General features: G+C 38.7%; 1 protein-coding gene across 1 annotated transcript in view; it reads right to left on the reverse strand.

Moving 5' to 3' along the window:
* The window catches only part of SIK3 (SIK family kinase 3), a 258,013-nt gene that overhangs the window by 104,822 nt on the left and 134,066 nt on the right, over window positions 1-19,125 (reverse strand). Inside the window, exons 2-3 of the mRNA XM_068988165.1 lie at window positions 9,119-9,235; window positions 5,476-5,539 (exon numbers count right to left, since the gene is read on the reverse strand). Of these exons, the coding sequence (XP_068844266.1) occupies window positions 5,476-5,539; window positions 9,119-9,235 (181 nt within the window). The remainder of the gene's footprint in view (window positions 1-5,475; window positions 5,540-9,118; window positions 9,236-19,125) is intronic.

The raw sequence follows: 19,125 nt of genomic DNA on the forward strand, positions 1-19,125 counted from the left end.
CTACCAGGCTCCTCCATCCATGGGATTTTCCAGGCAAGAGTACTGGAGTGGGGTGCCATCGCCTTCTCCTATCTATCTACAAATTCACTTCCTGTTCTGCAAGTTCAAATCTATAGTTAAGTCTCTCTGATACATTTTAGTTATTTTACTGTTCAATTCCATAATTTCTTTCAATTATTTTTTATAATTTCTACCTTTTTACTGATATTCTTATTTGAGTGACCCTGTAATCATATCTTCTTTTACCACTTTAACTGTGGGTTCCTTTAAGTCTGTGAACATTTCCATTATGGCTAAAGTCTTTTCTTGATAAACATGGTCACTCTGACAGGCAGTTTCTATGGCCTGCTTTTTTTTTCAGTAAATGGGTCATACTTTCCTTTTCAGTAAATGGGTCATACTTTCCTGTTTCTTTATATGCTTCACAGTTTGCTGTTGTTGGAATATAGATGTTTTACATAATACATTCTGGCACCTCTAGGTGCTCCACCCTTCTGGAGAATATTATTGTTATCTGTTTGTTTAGTGACTGACTGGTTTGTTTTAGTGAAGTTTATTCCCCTATACAAGTCAAATCCTCTAAATTTAGGGGAAGTTTATTCCCCTAAATCAAATCCCTTACGATTAGACAATGGAAGTGAGAAATAGATTTAAGGGACTAGATCTGACAGACAGAGTGCCTGATAAACTATGGACAAAGGTTTGTGACAATGTACAGGACACAGGAAGCAGGACCATCCCCAAGAAAAAGAAATGCAAAAAAACAAAATGGCTGTCTGAGGAGGCCTTACAAATAGCTGTGAAACAAAGAGAAGTGAAAAGCAAAGGAGAAAAGGAAAGATATACCCATCTGAATGCAGACTTCCAAAGAATAGCAAGAAGAGATAAGAAAGCCTTCTTCAGCGATCAGTGTAAAGAAATAGAGGAAAACAATAGAATGGGAAAGACTAAAGAGAAACACTAGAGACCTCTTCAAGAAAATTAGAGATACCGAGGGAACATTTCATGCAAAGATGGGCTCAATAAAGGACAAAAATGGTATGGACCTAACAGAAGCAGAAGATATTAAGAAGAGGTGGCAGGAATACACAGAAGAACTGTACAAAAAAGATCTTCACAACCCCGATAATCACGATGGTATGATCACTCATCTAGAGCCAGACATCCTGGAATGTGAAGTCAAGTGGCCTTAGGAAGCATCACTACGAATAAAGCTAGTGGAGGTGATGGAATTCCAGTTGAGCTATTTCAAATCTTAAAGGATGTTGCTGTGAAAGTGCTCCACTCAATATGCCAGCAAATTTGGGAAACTCAGCTGTAGCCACAGGACTGGAAAAGGTCAGTTTTCATTCCAATCCCTAAGAAAGGCAATGCCAAAGAATGCTCAAACTGAACTACCGCACAATTGCACTCATCTGACACACTAGTAAAGTAATGCTCAAAATTCTCCCAAGCCAGGCTTCAGCAATACATGAACCGTGAACTTCCAGCTGTTGCAGCTGGTTTTAGAAAAGGCAGAGGAACCAGAAATCAAATTGCCAACATCTGCTGGATCCAAAAAGCAAGAGAGTTACAGAAAAACATCCATTTTTGCTTTGTTGACTATGCCAAAGCATTTGACTGTGTGGATCACAATAAACTGTGGAAAATTCTGAAAGAGATGGGAATACCAGACCACCTGACCTGTTTCTTGAGAAACCTATATGCAGGTCAGGAAGCAACAGTTAGAACTGGACACAGAACAACAGAATGGTTCCAAATGGGAAAAGGAGTACGTCTAGGCTGTATATTCTCACCCTGCCTATTTAACTTCTATGCAGAGTACATCATGAGAAACGCTGGGCTGGAAGAAGCTCAAGCTGGAATCAAGATTGCCAGGAGAAATATCAATAACCTCAGATATGCAGATGATACCACCCTTATGGCAGAGAGTGAAGAACTAAAGAGCCTCTTGATGAAAGTGAAAGAGGAGAGTGAAAAAGTTGGCCTAAAGCTCAACATTCAGAAAACAAAGATCATTGCATCTGATCCCATCACTTCATGCGAAATAGATGGGGAAACAGTGGAAACAGAGGCAGAGTTTATTTGGGGGTGGGGGGGGGTGGCTACAAAATCACTGCAGATGGTGACTGCAGCTATGAAATAAAAAGACGCTTCCTCCTTGGGAGAAAAGTTATGACCAACTTAGACAGCATATTAACAAGCAGAAACATTACTTTGCCAACAAAGGTCCATCTAGTCAAGGCTATGGTTTTTCCAGTAGTCATGTATGGATGTGAGAGTGGGACTATAAAGAAAGCTGACTGCCAAAGAACTGATGCTTTTGAACTGTGGTATTGGAGAACTCAAGAGTCCCTTGGACTGCAAGGAGATCCAACCAGTCCATCCTAAAGGAGATCAGTCCTGAGTGTTCACTGGAAGTACTGATGCTGAAGCTGAAATATTTCGGCTACCTGATGCGAAGAGTGGACTTATTTGAAAAGACCCTGATGCTGGGAAAGATTGAAGGCAGGAGGAGAAGGGGCCGACAGAGGATGAGATGTTTGGATGGCATCACCGACTCGATAGACATGAGTTTGAGTAAACTCCGGCTATTGGTGATGGACAGGGAGGTCTGGTGTGCTGCAGTCCATGGGCTCGCAAAGAGTCAGACATGACTGAGCGACTGAACTGAACTGAATTCCCCTATACATAGTGATCAGCTTCTGATGCTATTCCTCAGGAAGGCACACATCCTTGTTACATCCACAATTACCATCAGATCACTGGATCACCATGGTTTGGGTATAGCTCTCTTCCTGTCTTTCTTTAACCATGCCCAGCTGTTAAAATCCAAAAATTGTGGCTGGTTGCTCTATTATTTTCAACAATGCCCTAGAGCATAAACCGGTCTATAAACAATCTAATCAAATTCTCGTTCCTTTGAAGGAACAGGTCCTAAAATTAGTGTTTGATTTTTCTTCTGACCTTAGAAGGCTCTTGTGATGTTCTATTCCCTGGTTCTTGCTTGCAAACTAGCTGGCTTATAGTTTAGCCTGCTCAAATCTCCTCTGAAATGCCTTTTACCACAACCTCCACTGTTTTTATGAGTGCCTTCAGGGTTAAACTTCTTCATTCTCTGTTGCAAATGAAGTCAGTTCCTACGGGAAGAAATTAGGAGCTATATGTGTTATGGTGTGTTTCTCCCTCTGGACCAATCTCTGAGCCAGGACTCTGAAGCTAGGCATGGGGACAATGGCAAAGCTTTCTTTGAGTAACGCTCCCTCTCTAGGAGCAGAGTTCAGTGCAGAGAAAGGGCGCAGATTCTAAATTCTCCCTGCTTGCCTCTCTTGAGATGACCTACTAGTTTATAACATAAAGCAAGAATGAGCTGGGTCCCAGTATTCTCGGAGTGCCTCACCCAAACTCTACAAGTATGAGTTGGGCAGACAAAGGAGTCCTCACTGTTGAACTGCTCTAACCCATGATTCAGCAATAGGTAGCCAGGGCAGGATGAGAAATATTTATGTCCCGTTCCTCCAGGAAGAAATCCATTAGTCTAGGTGAAAAGGGGAGGCCAGAGGGAAGGCCTGTGGTCGTGGCTGGAGTAACCTTGCTGAGTTGGAATCTCCACCTTGCTGAGCTGGCTAGAGGGGAAGAAGGAAGTAGCACTGGCTTAAAGACCACAAGCTCTCTTATTTCTTACCAAATTTTCATAGATGTTCTTGAATAAATGTTTCTTCAGTTGCTGTTCACCCTCAGAACTATTTCCAGAGACTTTAAATGGCTAAGTCTAGGGGTCTTTTAAAATTACTTTCACCAGTTTCACTGGGGAGGGCAGCAGAGTGTCTCACATTCTCCTGCCAGCAGTCGATCAACCACTCGTTCTATTACACGGAGGTAAAGGAGGCCAAGTGCTAGGGCTCTCTATGTGCTATCTCATTTAATTGTCACAACTACAAGGGAGATATTACAGATCTGACTTTATAGGCCATGAATGTGAGTCCTGGAATCCAAGTAAAAAAGCAAATAGGTGGCAACAATGTGATTCAAAACCAGGTGTAGCTGCCTCCAGAGCGCATGTTCTTGATTAAACCCATCCTTTCATCTCTGATACAGATACTTTTAAAAACGAGATCTCATGAGACACTTCTATCCTTGTGCAGGCACAGTCATTTCTTTTGGTAACAGCAATTTCTTCCTCCTCCAGATCTTTTATAATAAGACCATGAGAAGTACCATTCTGTTTCCTCATGCCATGAGCTATGTTCCTGGCACAAAGAATCTACGAGCAAGGCATTGTTATCTTTTCTGTACTTTTGAAATTTGTTTTCTAAGGAGCAAGGCAGAGCTAATGTGCAGTGTGTTTGGTTCTTTGATTATTATGAATGTTAAGATGACAAGGTCTCCTTGCTCCCAAGATTACCATTATACATAAGCAAATACAAAGCCAAGTGAAAACGTCATTAGGAAATGATACCTCTTTTTAAAAAGACTCACACAAAAAAAAGACTCACACTTATTTTGAAGATTATTAGATATAAAATGATCAGCTTTCAGTTTAACATGATATCAAAAAAATTTCAGTCACAAACCAGTCACTAATAAGAAAATGCCACTTAATGGTGATTTCATGCTTTTTAATATATATTAGGCACTTAGCAAGTGCCAATATCTTAAAAATTAAAAAAGTTCTTACCATCCAGACTTCAACCAAGTCAAAATCTAAAAAAACAAACTAGATAAACCTAAACTACATAAGAAACCCTTTTCTATATTCACATGCCAAGAAGAAATAAAATTTAAAAATAAAAAGACATGTTATTCTAGGTTTGAAAGTTTAGTCTTTATTTGGCTCCATTTATCACAGCTACCAAAAGAAAAGTTGAGGGGGGCCAGTTTTTACCACCTCAAAATGACATTATTTCCTGGTAACAAATTCTCCAGCTTAATTCTAATGTTGTGCTAAGTGTTAGAGGGAAAAAAAAACACAGTTACTGAACACAAAATCTCCTAAATTACAAGAATCACCAAAGAAACTGTGAACACATGGTAAGGAATACAATTACATGTCATATTTAAGTAAACGTTAAAGAATGCGTTAGGGTGAGACTGTTTGCTCTGAGAGACTCTTTCATATACAGCAGGGGCCCACCACATTTGAAGGGGTTCTGTCACACATCGTCACCCCAACTAGAATCTGGCAATAGGAAAGACCCTCATGTTCAGAGAAATGTTTTGTTTCTGAAGATCTTTAATCTCAACTGTCAACACCTGACCGAAACAAACGAACCACCTTTGCTAAGGAAACAAAGATGGTGAGAACTTTAAGAGGCAACTCAAAAATCATTGAAACTGCTTTGCTGGTAGAAAATGACAGCACTGAAGGACCGCATCGAGTGCCAGCTGTTCACGTGACAAGGGCGTGGAACAGCTATTTCAGGTTTGCCATACTATGCTCAATCGCTGTTTAAAGAATGCAAGAGGTGTACTTACCAAATATTTCCCCTCCACTAGCATATTCTGTCACCAGATAAATCATCCGCTCTGTCTCCATGACCTGGTGCAAAGGCAGGAAAGTGAGAGTGACACAAATGAGAGGCTGACGGCACAGCGAGGGGGACCGACAACTCTTTCTTTTGTCGTGTGAAGCGCTAACAATCATTTCTGCCTAAAGGAGACTTCAAACTTGCAGAGCTGGGAGGGAACAGATATAAACGTCATTAAGAAGGGGGGAAACAGGTATCCCTCCAAGTTCCTAAAAGCAGGAAATATTTACTACTTGAGAGAGACAGTCCTTGCCTTGTCCCAGCAGGCCTCGGCAATCTTTTAAGCTCCACAAAAAGACACAAAGACGCTGCCAAGAACCAAAAAGTTCACATTTGGTCACTTTAAGTTTTGGATCATTGATCAGTTGAAGCTCAAAAATGTCCCTCCCAAAACCTAACCAAAATAAAACTTAGGGAGAACAACTGGAATCACTTAAGAACTACACAGATATTACATATAACTGTGCTTTTTAAAAAATGGAAATGACAACTTTCCATTCAACAACCTCAAAGATATAAACTACTCATTTGTATTTTAATCTTAGTCTTTATTTTGCTACTTTTCTAAAAACTTGTGGTGTGTTATCAGTTCCTTCTTCCTTTTTACCTTTTCGTCAAATATTTATGAAAGTATTAATATATAAGTATAAATGTTCATTATAAACATTTTAAATACCTAGTATATAAACAAAAGACCAAAGGTTTTCCTCTGTCTAAGCCCTTCCATTATTCCATTAAGCCCTTCCATTTATTCCCCAGAGGAAACTCTGTTAATAGTTTATTTTATATCATTCTAGGGTAGTGGTATCCAACAGAAATACTATGTGAGTCTCACATACAATTTTAACCCTTCTAGTAGCACATTAAAAAAGTAAAAAGAAAAAGGTGAAATTAATTCTAATATTATATTTTACTATCATTAACATCATTTCAAACACTTTTAATTGTAAATAGCTCCAGTTTTTATATTTAAATTAATATTAAATAAAAGTTAAAACCCAGTTCCTCATTCAAGCGAGCCACATGTTAATACACAACCACATGTAGCTAGTGACCATCAAAGTAGGCAGCACAGTTCTATACTTTCACTATACTTGACAGTCAATTATTTTGTCAAATCATTCCCTAGTCACTTTGACATCTCTATACATTAATACCATTATAACAATAGATCTATCTCTTCTTTTAAATGGCTTCATAGTACTCCAATGTATGCATACACATTATTTTAATTTTTCAATGAAACAACTGTCATTTTTCTCACTTTAACTTAAAAACTCTCTACAGACTGGTGATACTAGCCCACTGTTACATGTATCGCTTCCAAGCTCTCTATATGTTGGCTCATGTAACAAAAAGTAAGTATCCTAAACATAATTGAGGGTTAAGGAAAAATAAAACAAGAAAAAAAAGTCACACTGTATATCTCCTTTATACCAGGCCTTTTATGGACTTCCCTGGCGGTTCAGATGGTAAAGCGTCTGTCTACAATGCAGGAGACCTGGGTTCGATCCCTGGGTCGGGAAGATTACCTGGAGAAGGAAATGGCAACCCACTCCAGTGCTCTTACCTAGAAAATCCCATGGATGGAGGAGCCTGGTGCAGGCTACTGTCCACGGGGTGGCAAAGAGTTGGACACGACTTCACTTTCACTTTATTGACTGTAAATTTTTTAAATTTTGTTGAAGTAGAGTTGATTTACAATGTTGAGTTTAACTTCAGACTATTATGTTTTTTATTTTTAAGCTTTTCAGGAGTTCAAAAACTTCCCTATATAGTTATCTAAATTTGGTTTACTCTGGAAGCCCAAGGAGACCGAAGCTTTAGCAAATGACATAAAAACTACCTTAATGCATACTCACCTTGGCAGCTCAGAATCTCCCATTAACAATATTAGCTGCCAGACAGCAAAATTAAAGCCTAAGAGAGGGCAATGTTCAAAGCCAGGGTTGAAAGTCTTTAAATCTGAAAGGCTAATGAAATCTTGGGTAAGAAAGGTTAACTTGCAGATTTCAGTGGTAAGGTTAATATCTATAAGTTAACCTCTTAAGGAAAGTCAGCCTTTATAATGAGCTCTACAACTATTAAAAGATGATTTATTTTAAAAAGTGAGGTCAAGAAGTTTACTGTCTGTCAGGATAGGAAGGAAGCATCAGCTCTGAACTTGCAGACACAGCTCTTCAGGCAACCCCAGGAAGCTTTCATGGGTTTCCTTCTCAGGCACAACGGAGGTGTTGCTCAATATAACTTTGTGTGATAAAATTTCAACAATCCTGCTCCTGCTGATCTAATTCATTTCATGGCATGAGCAGGTGACGCCAGACAAGAGCCCTAACACTATAGTCTTAAACATACATTAATATCACGACATGCTTTCTTTTCCATAAAAATAGCAGACTGAGAGGTTGCCTGTTGTGCCTCAGATGTAACCTTTCCACTCTTACACATGATCCCAGGTCTGGACCAGTAACCATTTACTGCAGACTAACAGCAGCAAACGAACTGAGTGGGTGGCCACTTCCTGCAGAACGAGGTGTTGGCTGTTCTGGTAGAGAGCATTGAGTAGGCCTGGCCTCATACACAGGCAGGGCTCATGGTTGCCAACACACTGCAATTTGAGAAGCATCCCAAAGCCCCACCTCTCCCAAAATATCTCTTCCACCTGCCTGCTAAGGCAAGGTCCTCCTCTCCTATCTGGCTTAAAATTCCAGCCATTAGATTCACTGCTTTTGCAGTAAGGCTAAGGAATCATTTTTGATGATGGCATGAAATATGCATGCTTCCTGGGAAGCTAAGTAAAGTAGAACAGAAAACTCTGCCATTATGCAGAGTCAGTCTCTTGGCTGGGCTTCCGTGGTGGCTCAGATGGTAAAGAATCCACTTGCAATGTGGGAGACCTGGGTTCAATACCTGGATTGAGAAGCCCCTGGAGGAGGGCATGGCAACCCACTCCAGTATTCTTGCTTGGAGAATCCCCATGGACAGAGCAGTCTGGCAGGCTACAGTCCACGGGGTTGCAAAGAGGCGGACATAACTGAGGGACTAAGTACGCATACACAGTCTCCTGGTTATCAAGGTAATCAAGTGCAACCTTAGAAAAACTATGTCTGGGACCCTATTAGAGTTGAAAGGAGACAGGTTCGACTGGTACAACAAGCCACACTGAAAGTATCCTTTGTGATAATTCATAAAATGATCACAGACATTGGTATGTCAATAATGCTGTGAAAGTTAATATTATTTTAATCTCTTTAAATTCTCTGTTCCTTTTGGGTTTCCCATTCTGCTTTAAGATTCTGACCTGAATAAATAGGTTCTCATCATCTTCTAAATAATCTTTTTGTGTAACTCTACGAATGGCATCCAAGCTTACCTAGGTAAGCTAGAGCTTACTAGTAAATCCCCAGGGGAAACTGAAGTACTGAGTTGGGGGATAATAGGGTGGGGAAATAGTAGGAAGAACATATGAACATAGAAAAAAAAAAGTTGCGGATGTTCACCCACCCACCTTCTCCTCAAAAGTGGCCACAAGACACAAGTGGCCACCATGGGCTCTCTGCTGCCCTGCACTACACCACTAGGGGTCCTACCTGGTAAAGCCTGATAATGTGGGGGTGGCAAAGCATCTTCATAATTTGAACTTCTCGGAAAATCTTCTTCAAGTTTTCTTCGTCCAGCTGGGTCTTATCAATGATCTTGATAGCAACCTGACAAGAGAGAAAGAACATTCACTCATGCATTATTAAAAAGCATTTACTAAGGAAAATTAAATCCACCTTAAAACATATCCCACAAAATACAAATTGCCATTATCTTGTTTATAGGACGTCAGCGAAGAAAATAAATTTACTCTTTTTAAAAAGATAGGAAATGGATTCCTAGCAAGTTAGTCTCAAAGGAACAGACTCCAAAAGCTAATGGGTCTTCTGTCATTTCTTAAATTGCTCCTACAGTAAAACCCCAGAACAAAATACTTCATTACCCTGCAGATGCGGTTGCAATCTAGGGAAATCATGCTTTGGTGCAGAGAACAATATGCAGGGCTTCTTATTAAAAGAAGCAGCTTATATGATAAGTAAACGATGACTTGGTAAGGTCTGACTAGAAGTTCCACAGGTGCATCCCACATCCCAGGAGGTGCTTCTATAATTCAGTAACAGAGTAACAAGGGTGGTGGTGGTGGTGGCAGCAGCAATTACTATATACTGAACTATATACTCTCCATTATACACATACAATGACTATATACTCTACATATATACTACATATACACTCTACATTATATATACAATTACTATCTACTATAGATATACTCTGTAACTATACACTCTATATTATATATATACAATTACTAGATACTGAATTATATACTCTATATACTCTTCATTATACATATACAATCACTATATACTCTACATATATACACTATCACTACATATGTACTCTACATTATAGATATACAATTACTATCTACTATATATATACTCTATAACTATATACTATACTCTATATTATATATATACAATTACTATATACTATGTATATGCTCTATAACTGTACTCTATATTACATATATACAATTACTATATACTCTCTACATACTCTATATCATACATATACGATTACTATATATATACTCTCTATATATACACTGTAACTGTATATACTGTATATTATATATATAAATTACTACTATACTCTATATATACTATATATACTTTATATTATATATATACAATTACTATATACTATATATATACTATATAACTATATACAATCACTATATACTATAATATACTCTATAACTATATACTATATATACTCTATTATATATACAATTACTATATACTATATATTACATATATTATATATATATACACTATATACTGAACACTTACTATTTGTCAGTATATATATATACTATATAATCATTAGTGCTTTGTAAATACTAACTCATTCAAACCTTACAACACTCCATATTATTATCAACCCTGTTTTACAAATATGGAACCTGAGACACATAGAGATTCAGTAATTACCCAGGACTAAGTAATGGAAGGACTGATGCTGAAGCTGAAACTCCAATACTTTGGCCACCTCATGTGAAGAGTTGACTCATTAGAAAAGACCCTGATTCTAGGAGGGATTGGGGGCAGGAGGAGAAGGGGACGACAGAGGATGAGATGGCTGGATGGCATCACCGACTCAATGGACGTGAGTTTGGGGGAACTCCAGGAGTTGGTGATAGACAGGGAGGCCTGGCATGCTGCAATTCATGAGGTCACAAAGAGTCAGAGACGACTGAGTGACTGAACTGAACTGAAGTAATTTATAGCTAGTATGTGGTAGACCAAAGAACGAAACCCAGGTAGCTCAGCTTTAGAATCAAATCCTTAATGACAATCCTAAAAAAATCTTTAGGAGACCTCTCTGTGCTGTATATATACAGCTTCAGCATAAAACATCTTTCTACTTTGTTCGTAATTCTTAAGTTACTCAGCAGCACACATTTAAAAACAGAATAAATGATGAAAGGCATTTTTAATCTATTAAATCTAAACTTCCTCATTATTCTTAAACATTCAATATATTGGGTTGCCCCCAAATATCTCTATGTCTTTTTCAACTACTCAATCAGTATGTACTCAACAAATATTAGCTGGATGAAGGATAAGGGCTAAGCAAATTTAGCACCTTTCAATTCCTAAAATTATATGGGTCTATACACTGGGGGAGGAAAAGAAAATTTACACTTATTGAGAAAAAAAAGATAAAGAAAAGCAGGGAAGCAAAGATGTCAATAATAAAAAAAGTTCAGACCAAATAAATACAGACAGTATGGAACTATACATAGTAAATGATTCAAATGTAAGAATGACCAGCACAACAGCAACTTTCTTTGGAGTTGTTTCTGATGTTAGGTTAAGGACTAATGGAAGGAAGGCACAAGCAGAGCAATTCCAGCTCAATTCAGAGTTAAGCTCTGCCTTGAACATGGAATGTGATAGAATGAGGTGGATGTGGCTTGAGCTACGAAGACTAACCAGACACAGCCTTCACTTCAGGGACCTCACAATCGAGCAGAGAAGACAGGCATGTGAAACAGGCAACCATTCAGCCCTGGAAGTAGAATGAATACAGCCCTGTACACGGTATAAGCAGAATGGAGGACGAAGTATGACCTTCAGCTGGGGGAGAAAAAGTAAGCACAGGTAGACTTCACAAAGAGAGAGAGCCTGAGAAGACACAGAATTGAGATGGGCAGAAATGAGGGAGGAGAATTTTATAAGGAGCAATAGCACAAACATTAACAAATCTCACCAGCTAACTGATCTTCTAATAAGCTGTCCTGAACCCTACGGCCCCTAACCATTTCTTCTTCTCGTCACTGTGGGAGACCACATATAGGACCTTAACGCCAGCAATTAGTCTGGCATCTGCAGCTGGTTCTCTAAGAACAATTCCCAGAACAACAGCAACAAAAATCACAGTAGAGACAGGAGCCTGGCAGGCTACAGCCCATAGGTTCACAATAGAGTCGGGCACAGCTGAGGGACTAACACACTGACTTTTTTCATAATCTTAGAAGTAAATTCAGAGAGATTTTAATATATAAAAGCATCAAGTCCCCGCCTACTTTATACTGACATTTAAGCTTCCACAAGGCACAGGGAGGTGAAGTTTTGCCTAGCAGCTGAACATGGCGTCAAGCTGACTGGGCTCAAAATCTTGAATTTGTCTGGTAACATATAACCATATAACCAACATATAACCAAGTTACTTAATTTTTCCATGGCTCCTTATCTATAAAGTGTAGGCAACAATAGAAGCCACTTTAAAAGTTACTGAGGATTAACTGAGCTAATGAATGCAACCTTCTTATATAATGCCTGGCATGCAACACACATTCGTTAGAGGTACTGCTTTTGTTATTTTTTCCTTTTTTTCTGGAATCAAGCCTTAAATGTTAGGCATTCTTTGGCAAGGATTAGGTTTGCTTCACTAAGTGACATAGTCCTGGATCTGCAACACAACTCCTAAGGGGTGAGCTGGGGGACTAGCAGCAAAACAGCTAACAATTTGTGGGCAGCATTCAGAACAGGCTGCTTCCAGCTGATGTGGGAAGAGCACGGAAGAAACAGAACTGGGAAGAAAACGCATTTCATTCAGCAAAGTCAGACTGAGCCACAGGATGGAACCCACAGCAAGACCTGATCCTGAAGGCTATGTCAAAGAGAAGCCAGGAGCTGCTTCCTCCCTCTTCCTCCTTCTTCTGCCTCTTCAAGGCAGGCTGGGCCCCCTTCCATCCATGCTAAGTAGCTAACACAAGGGAGGAGGCCACAGGACTACTCTGCACAGGCACCTAATGGGACCACTCACTAACAGAGATGGGAACTTCCTCGTACTTAGCTCCTACCTTAGCTGCAAACTGAGGAGTAGAAGTTTTCTAAATAGCAATTCCTTAAAAAAATAAATACCAGTGAAACAGAAACTACCAAGTCAGAGAGCAGGTAGCTGGCAAGCAGGTAGTTCTAATTATTTCAAGACTACTTGAAGAGACCAATGACCATAAATTTTCACTGTTATAGATTATTGGAGGCTATATAATAAAGGCTTTAAAAGTAGTACATACTAGTTGCTTGAAAAATAAAGTGTGTCAATAACAAAAGGTAAATGGGCAGGTAAACAGAAGACAAGACTCTCAAAGAATGTTTTTAGGTTAGTGTTAAAAATCTATGAATCACATACTTGTACATACATATGAAAAGCATAACAAATAAAGGGGGAAATTTCCAACACATTACCAGCAGACCATGTATTTCTTAAGTTTGACTACTCTACACAGAATCCTGCAAAGAGCATGATCTTGTGAATTGACAATAGTATTAATTAAACATGGTATTATATCAAATATGTTGCTAAAGAGATACAGATTATTGGGAGTCCTTAAGAATTTCCTTACCCAATATATTTCAACAGATTTCTTTTTTAATACACAGGTGGTATGAGGAAAAGTTAAACTTATACTGTGCCAAATTTAAAGTCCTAGTTCTTTACTCATTCTAGAAGGGGAAAACAGCCATTTCCTCCTGTTCTCACTTCTAAACCACAGTTCTTTAACTCTTACCTAATTTTTCTAAGTGCAGTAATGCTCTTAGGGAATGAAGTTCAAGAAAACAGTGTTCTCCTCACAACAGGCAATAATTCACTCACATATTCTGATGTCACATTCACAGGCAAGATAAGGTGGCAATAAAAGCAATGAGCCACGAAGAGATTCAGTAGGAAGGTCAAAGCAGACCACCTTCCCTCCTTACCCACCAGACATAAGCAGGTCTCTTCACTCAGGGAGACGCTGCGATCAATGAGCAGCTTAAAAAAAAGAAACTACTTAGGGAGAAAACGCAAAGACCACAATCGCTAAAATTCCTCCAGAAAGAGAAAGAGCACTCTCTTAAACTAGTACGCAGATGCACGCATAATCATGTCACAGAATACAGTAAACAAACGGAATGCTTTTAAGAAGGTAAGAGAAGACATTATAACAGTGCAGAGAAAGATTTTTTTTAATTTTTATTTTTTTCTATATTCTTTTATGAAAAGAAGTCTACCTCTCATTGAAATGCACTAACATTTAGGCATTTTGCCATTGTTAATTATTTTTAAGAGGCTATCTCTATATTAACTTCTGTAGCTAAGCTTGTGTTCTCTTATTTATATGACAAAACTTATCTAGTATCTAGATTACTCTCAGCTCAGGTCTAGAATCATTTTATGGTTTAGATTAGTGCTGTGCAATGGAGTAGACATCAGTCACATGTAACTACTGAGCACCTGAAATGTGGCTAGTTCAAACTGATATGCTATACATGTAAACATACATATCAGATTTCAAAGCCTTAACAACAAAAAGGGAATGTAAACTATCTCACTGATAATTTTTACATTGATTACATGTAGAAACAATATTTTGGATATAACAAGCTAAATAAAATATATTATTAAACCTAATTTCAATAAAAAGGCAACCCTATGGAATGGGAATTATATTTACAAGTCACATATCTGGTAAGGAGTTAATATCCAAAATATAGAAGGAATTCATACAACTCAGGTACAGAAAAAAAAAATCCAATCTAAAAATAGGCAAAGGACCTAAACAGATATCTTTTCAACGAAGACATACAAATGGCCAACAGGTACATGAAAAGGGACTCAACATCACTAGTCATCAGGGAAATACAAAGCAAAACCACAATGAGATACCACTTCCTGCCTGTTAGGATGTCTACCATCAAAAAAGACAAGATAACAAATGCCAGCAAGGAAATGGAGGAAAGGGAACCCTTATACACTGTTGGTGGGAGTATAAACCGGTACAGCCACTATGAAAACAGTACGGAGGTTCCTCAAGGAATAAAAAGTAAAACTACCAGCAGTCCTACTTCCGAGTATATATCCAAAGAAAACTAAATCATTATTTCAAAGAGATTATCTGTCTTGCGATGTTCACTCAGTAGCCAAAGTATGAAAATTACCCAAGTGTCCGTCAACAGATGCATGGATTAATAACATCTGGTGTACGTATACCACTGAATATTATTGGGCGTTAGAAAAGAAGAAAATTCTGTCATTTGCAACAAATGGATGAACCTGGGGAGGACATTATGCCAAGTGAAATAAGCCAAAGACAAATACCACATTATCGCACAGTATCACTTATATGTAAAATCTTTAAAAAAGAAAGAGCAAGCCAAACTCATAGAAACAAAGCAGAAAAGTGGCTGCCAGAGGCTGAGGAGTGAGGAAAATAGGGAGAAGATGGTAAAAGGGTGCAATCTTTCAGTTATAAAATGAATAAGGTCTGAGGATCTAATGTAAAAAATGGTGACTACATCTGATAATATGGCATTGTATAACTGAAATTTGTTGAGAGTAGAACTTAAATATTCCCACCTAGTAGGAAGAAAAGATAACTATGTCAGATGATAGATACGGTAATTAACTCAACTAGAGTAAATCCTCTCACAATATATACATATCAAAACATCATATTGTATACTTTAAGTATCTTACAATTCTATTTGTTAATTACACCTCAATAAAACCGAAGGGAAAAATTAACAAATGGGATCTAATTAAAATTAAAAGCTTCTGCAAAACAAAGGAAACTATAAGCAAGGCGAAAAGACAGCCTTCAGAATGGGAGAAAATAATAGCAAATGAAGCAACTGACAAACAACTAATCTCAAAAATATACAAGCAACTCCTGCAGCTCAATTCCAGAAAAATAAATGACCCAATCAAAAAATGGGCGAAAAAACTAAACAGACCCTTCTCCAAAGAAGACATACAGATGGCTAACAAACACATGAAAAGATGCTCAACATCACTCATTATCAGAGAAATGCAAATCAAAACCACAATGAGGTACCATTTCACACCAGTCAGAATGGCTATGATCCGAAAGTCTACAAGCAACAAATGCTGGAGAGGGTGTGGAGAAAAGGGAACCCTCTTACACTGTTGGTGGGAATGCAAACTAGTACAGCCACTATGGAGAACAGTGTGGAGATTCCTTAAAAAACTGGAAATAGAACTGCCTTATGACACAGCAATCCCACTGCTGGGCATACACACCGAGGAAACCAGAATTGAAAGAGACATGTGTACCCCAATGTTCATCGCAGCACTGTTTATAATAGCCAGGACATGGAAGCAACCCAGATGTCCATCAGCAGACGAATGGATAAGAAAGCTGTGGTACATACACACAATGGAGTATTACTCAGCCATTAAAAAAAAAAATTTGAATCAGTTCTAATGCGGTGGATGAAACTGGAGCCAATTATACAGAGTGAAGTAAGTCAGAAAGAAAAACACCAATACAGTATACTAACACATATATATGGAATTTAGAAAGATGGTAATGATAACCCTGTATGCGAGACAGCAAAAGAGACACAGATGTATAGAACAGTTTTTTGGACTCTGTGGGAAAGGGAGAGGGTGAGATGATTTGGGAGAATGACATTGAAACATGTATAATATCATATAAGAAACGAATCACCAGCCTAGGTTTGATGCAGGATACAGGACGCTTGGGGCTGGTGCACTGGGATGACCCAGAGGGATGGTATGGGGAGGAAGGTGGGAGGGGGGTTCAGGATTGGGAACACGTGTACACCAGTGGCGGATTCATGTTGATATATGGCAAAACCAACACAGTATTGTAAAGTAAAATAAAGTAAACTTAAAAAAAAAAAAACTGAAGGGAAACCTAATTAATATCACAAGTCTTTAGTTTTGAAAATATGATTACTCTAAAATTAAAATTATATAGGTGGCCTTTATCTCACTGGACAGCACTGCTCTAGATAATGCCAATGAGCCATCAGTTAGAGCAGGTATTCCACGAAAACGACTTCTGAAATATCTGACCCAATACTGAGGCTTGCCAGTCACCCATCTCGAAGAAACTTGGCAGGCTGCAAGGAACTCAATGCTCCAGCACTGCCTTGGGGAGAATCTTAGAAAAGGTCTCAAAGTTGCATTCCAAGAACCCAATTTAGTTCCATTAAAAAATGTTTATTGAATAACTGCCTGGCTTAAGGCAACACACTTGCACAGCTCCCTAGCAGCTACTGATATTCCCCACTGGGATTCTGTGAGAGAAGGAAATCCCACACTCAGCCACACAGCAGTTCTCAAACTTTTTGGTCTCAGGATTCCTTCTTATAAAAATTACTGAGAACCTTCAAAGAAGCTTTGTTCATACGTGTAATATCTATTAATATTTACTTAGAAATTGGGTTAAAATTAAAATCAGAACGGAAGATTTTAAGACAGAAGAATACCCAAGCACACACTGCACCAGCCGTCAGGGAATCAGACCATCAAACATCATGTAGTCTTTTGAAATCTCCACTATGTAACTGTGAGAGAGTGAGAGTCAAAAATAAAAATATTGTTTGAATATTTATAAAACAGTTTTGACCTTGGGGACTCACTAAAAGAATTTTGGGGACTCACTGAAAGAATTTTGGAGACTCTGGGGTCTTTGGATCAAATACTGAGAACAATAAGGCGTTGTTGTATGTAATGAATTAACTTCTCTCCTATAAACCTAGAATGGTACCACCTCTGGGAAAACTGAGAAAATCATCAATTTTTTTTTTTCCTGTTGGACTTAATTCTTTCCATAAGGCTTAATTCGTTCCCAGTTGAAATGGCTTCTAGAAAAGGAATTTATTAAATGTCTTTACAATCAGCCTTGATGAAAAGCTTTTTTTCTTTTAAACTTACTAGAAAATAGAACTGTCATCAGGAAAACAGGTTTAAAGAAACCCCAAACCACCACAGACTACAGAAATCAGACTAAAAGGTTAACCCTTATAGTCTACTGGGCTTCCCTTGTGGCTCAGCTAGTAAAAATCTGTCTGCACTGTGGGAGACCTGGGTTCGATCCCTGGGTTGGGAAGATCCCCTGGTGAAGGGAAAGGATAGCCATGCTAGTATTCTGGCCTGGAGAATTCCTGGGCTGTATAGTCCGTGGGGTCACTAAGAGTCAGACACGACTGAGCAACTTTCACTTCTCTTTATAGTCTAGTGCTAGGCACTAAAGGGCCAGGATTAAAGGTCTACCACGTGGCTACATTCAGGATGTACGCTGTTCATATTCTTGGGGAGATCCTGACCTTTGCACTGGAACCAATCAAGGATTCCGTATTTTAGTTTATAAGAAAGAAATCAAGTACTAAGGGGCAAAGCAAAGATATGCATTTGAAAAGAACTCGTTACTCTACCCATTTTACATATCATCACAACTGTTTTTCGGAAAATATGCAGCTGTCAAGCCTAAGGAATGACTGAGCCATCAGGATTCCAGCCAACTCCAGACAGGAGGACTCAACAGGACAACCAAGGATAAGATTTAGTCAGTTCTCAATGAACCACAAAGGAAATACAGTTGACCCTCGAACAATGAGGCTTTGAACTGCTCAGGACCACTTATACATGAATTTTTTTTCAATAGTAAATACTACAATTCTAAACAATAAACTGTGGGAAATTCTGAAAGAGATGGGAATACCTGACCACCTGATCTGCCTCTTGAGAAACCTGTATGCAGGTCAGGACAGTTAGAACTGGACATGGAACAAAAGACTGGTTCCAAATAGGAAAAGGAGTACGTCAGTCAGGAGAAATATCAAAAACCTCAGATATGCAGACGACACCACCCTTATGGCAGAAAGTGAAGAGGAACTAAAAAGCCTCTTGATGAAAGTGAAAGAGGAGAGTGAAAAGCTGGCTTAAAGCTCAACATTCAGAAAACGAAGATTATGGCATCTGGTCCCATTACTTCATGGGAAATAGATGGAGAAACAGTGGAAACAGTGGAAGACTTTATTTTGGGGGGCTCCAAAATCACTGCAGATGGTGACTGCAGCCATGAAATTAAAAGACACTTGCTCCTTGGGAGGAAACTTATGACCGACCTAGATAGCATATTCAAAAGCAGAGACATTACTTTGCCAACAAAGGTCCATCTAGTCAAGGCTATGGTTTTTCCAGTGGTCATGTATGGACGTTGAGA

The sequence above is a fragment of the Capricornis sumatraensis genome, chromosome 16, assembly GCF_032405125.1.
Source record: "Capricornis sumatraensis isolate serow.1 chromosome 16, serow.2, whole genome shotgun sequence".
Lineage (NCBI taxonomy): Eukaryota > Metazoa > Chordata > Mammalia > Artiodactyla > Bovidae > Capricornis > Capricornis sumatraensis.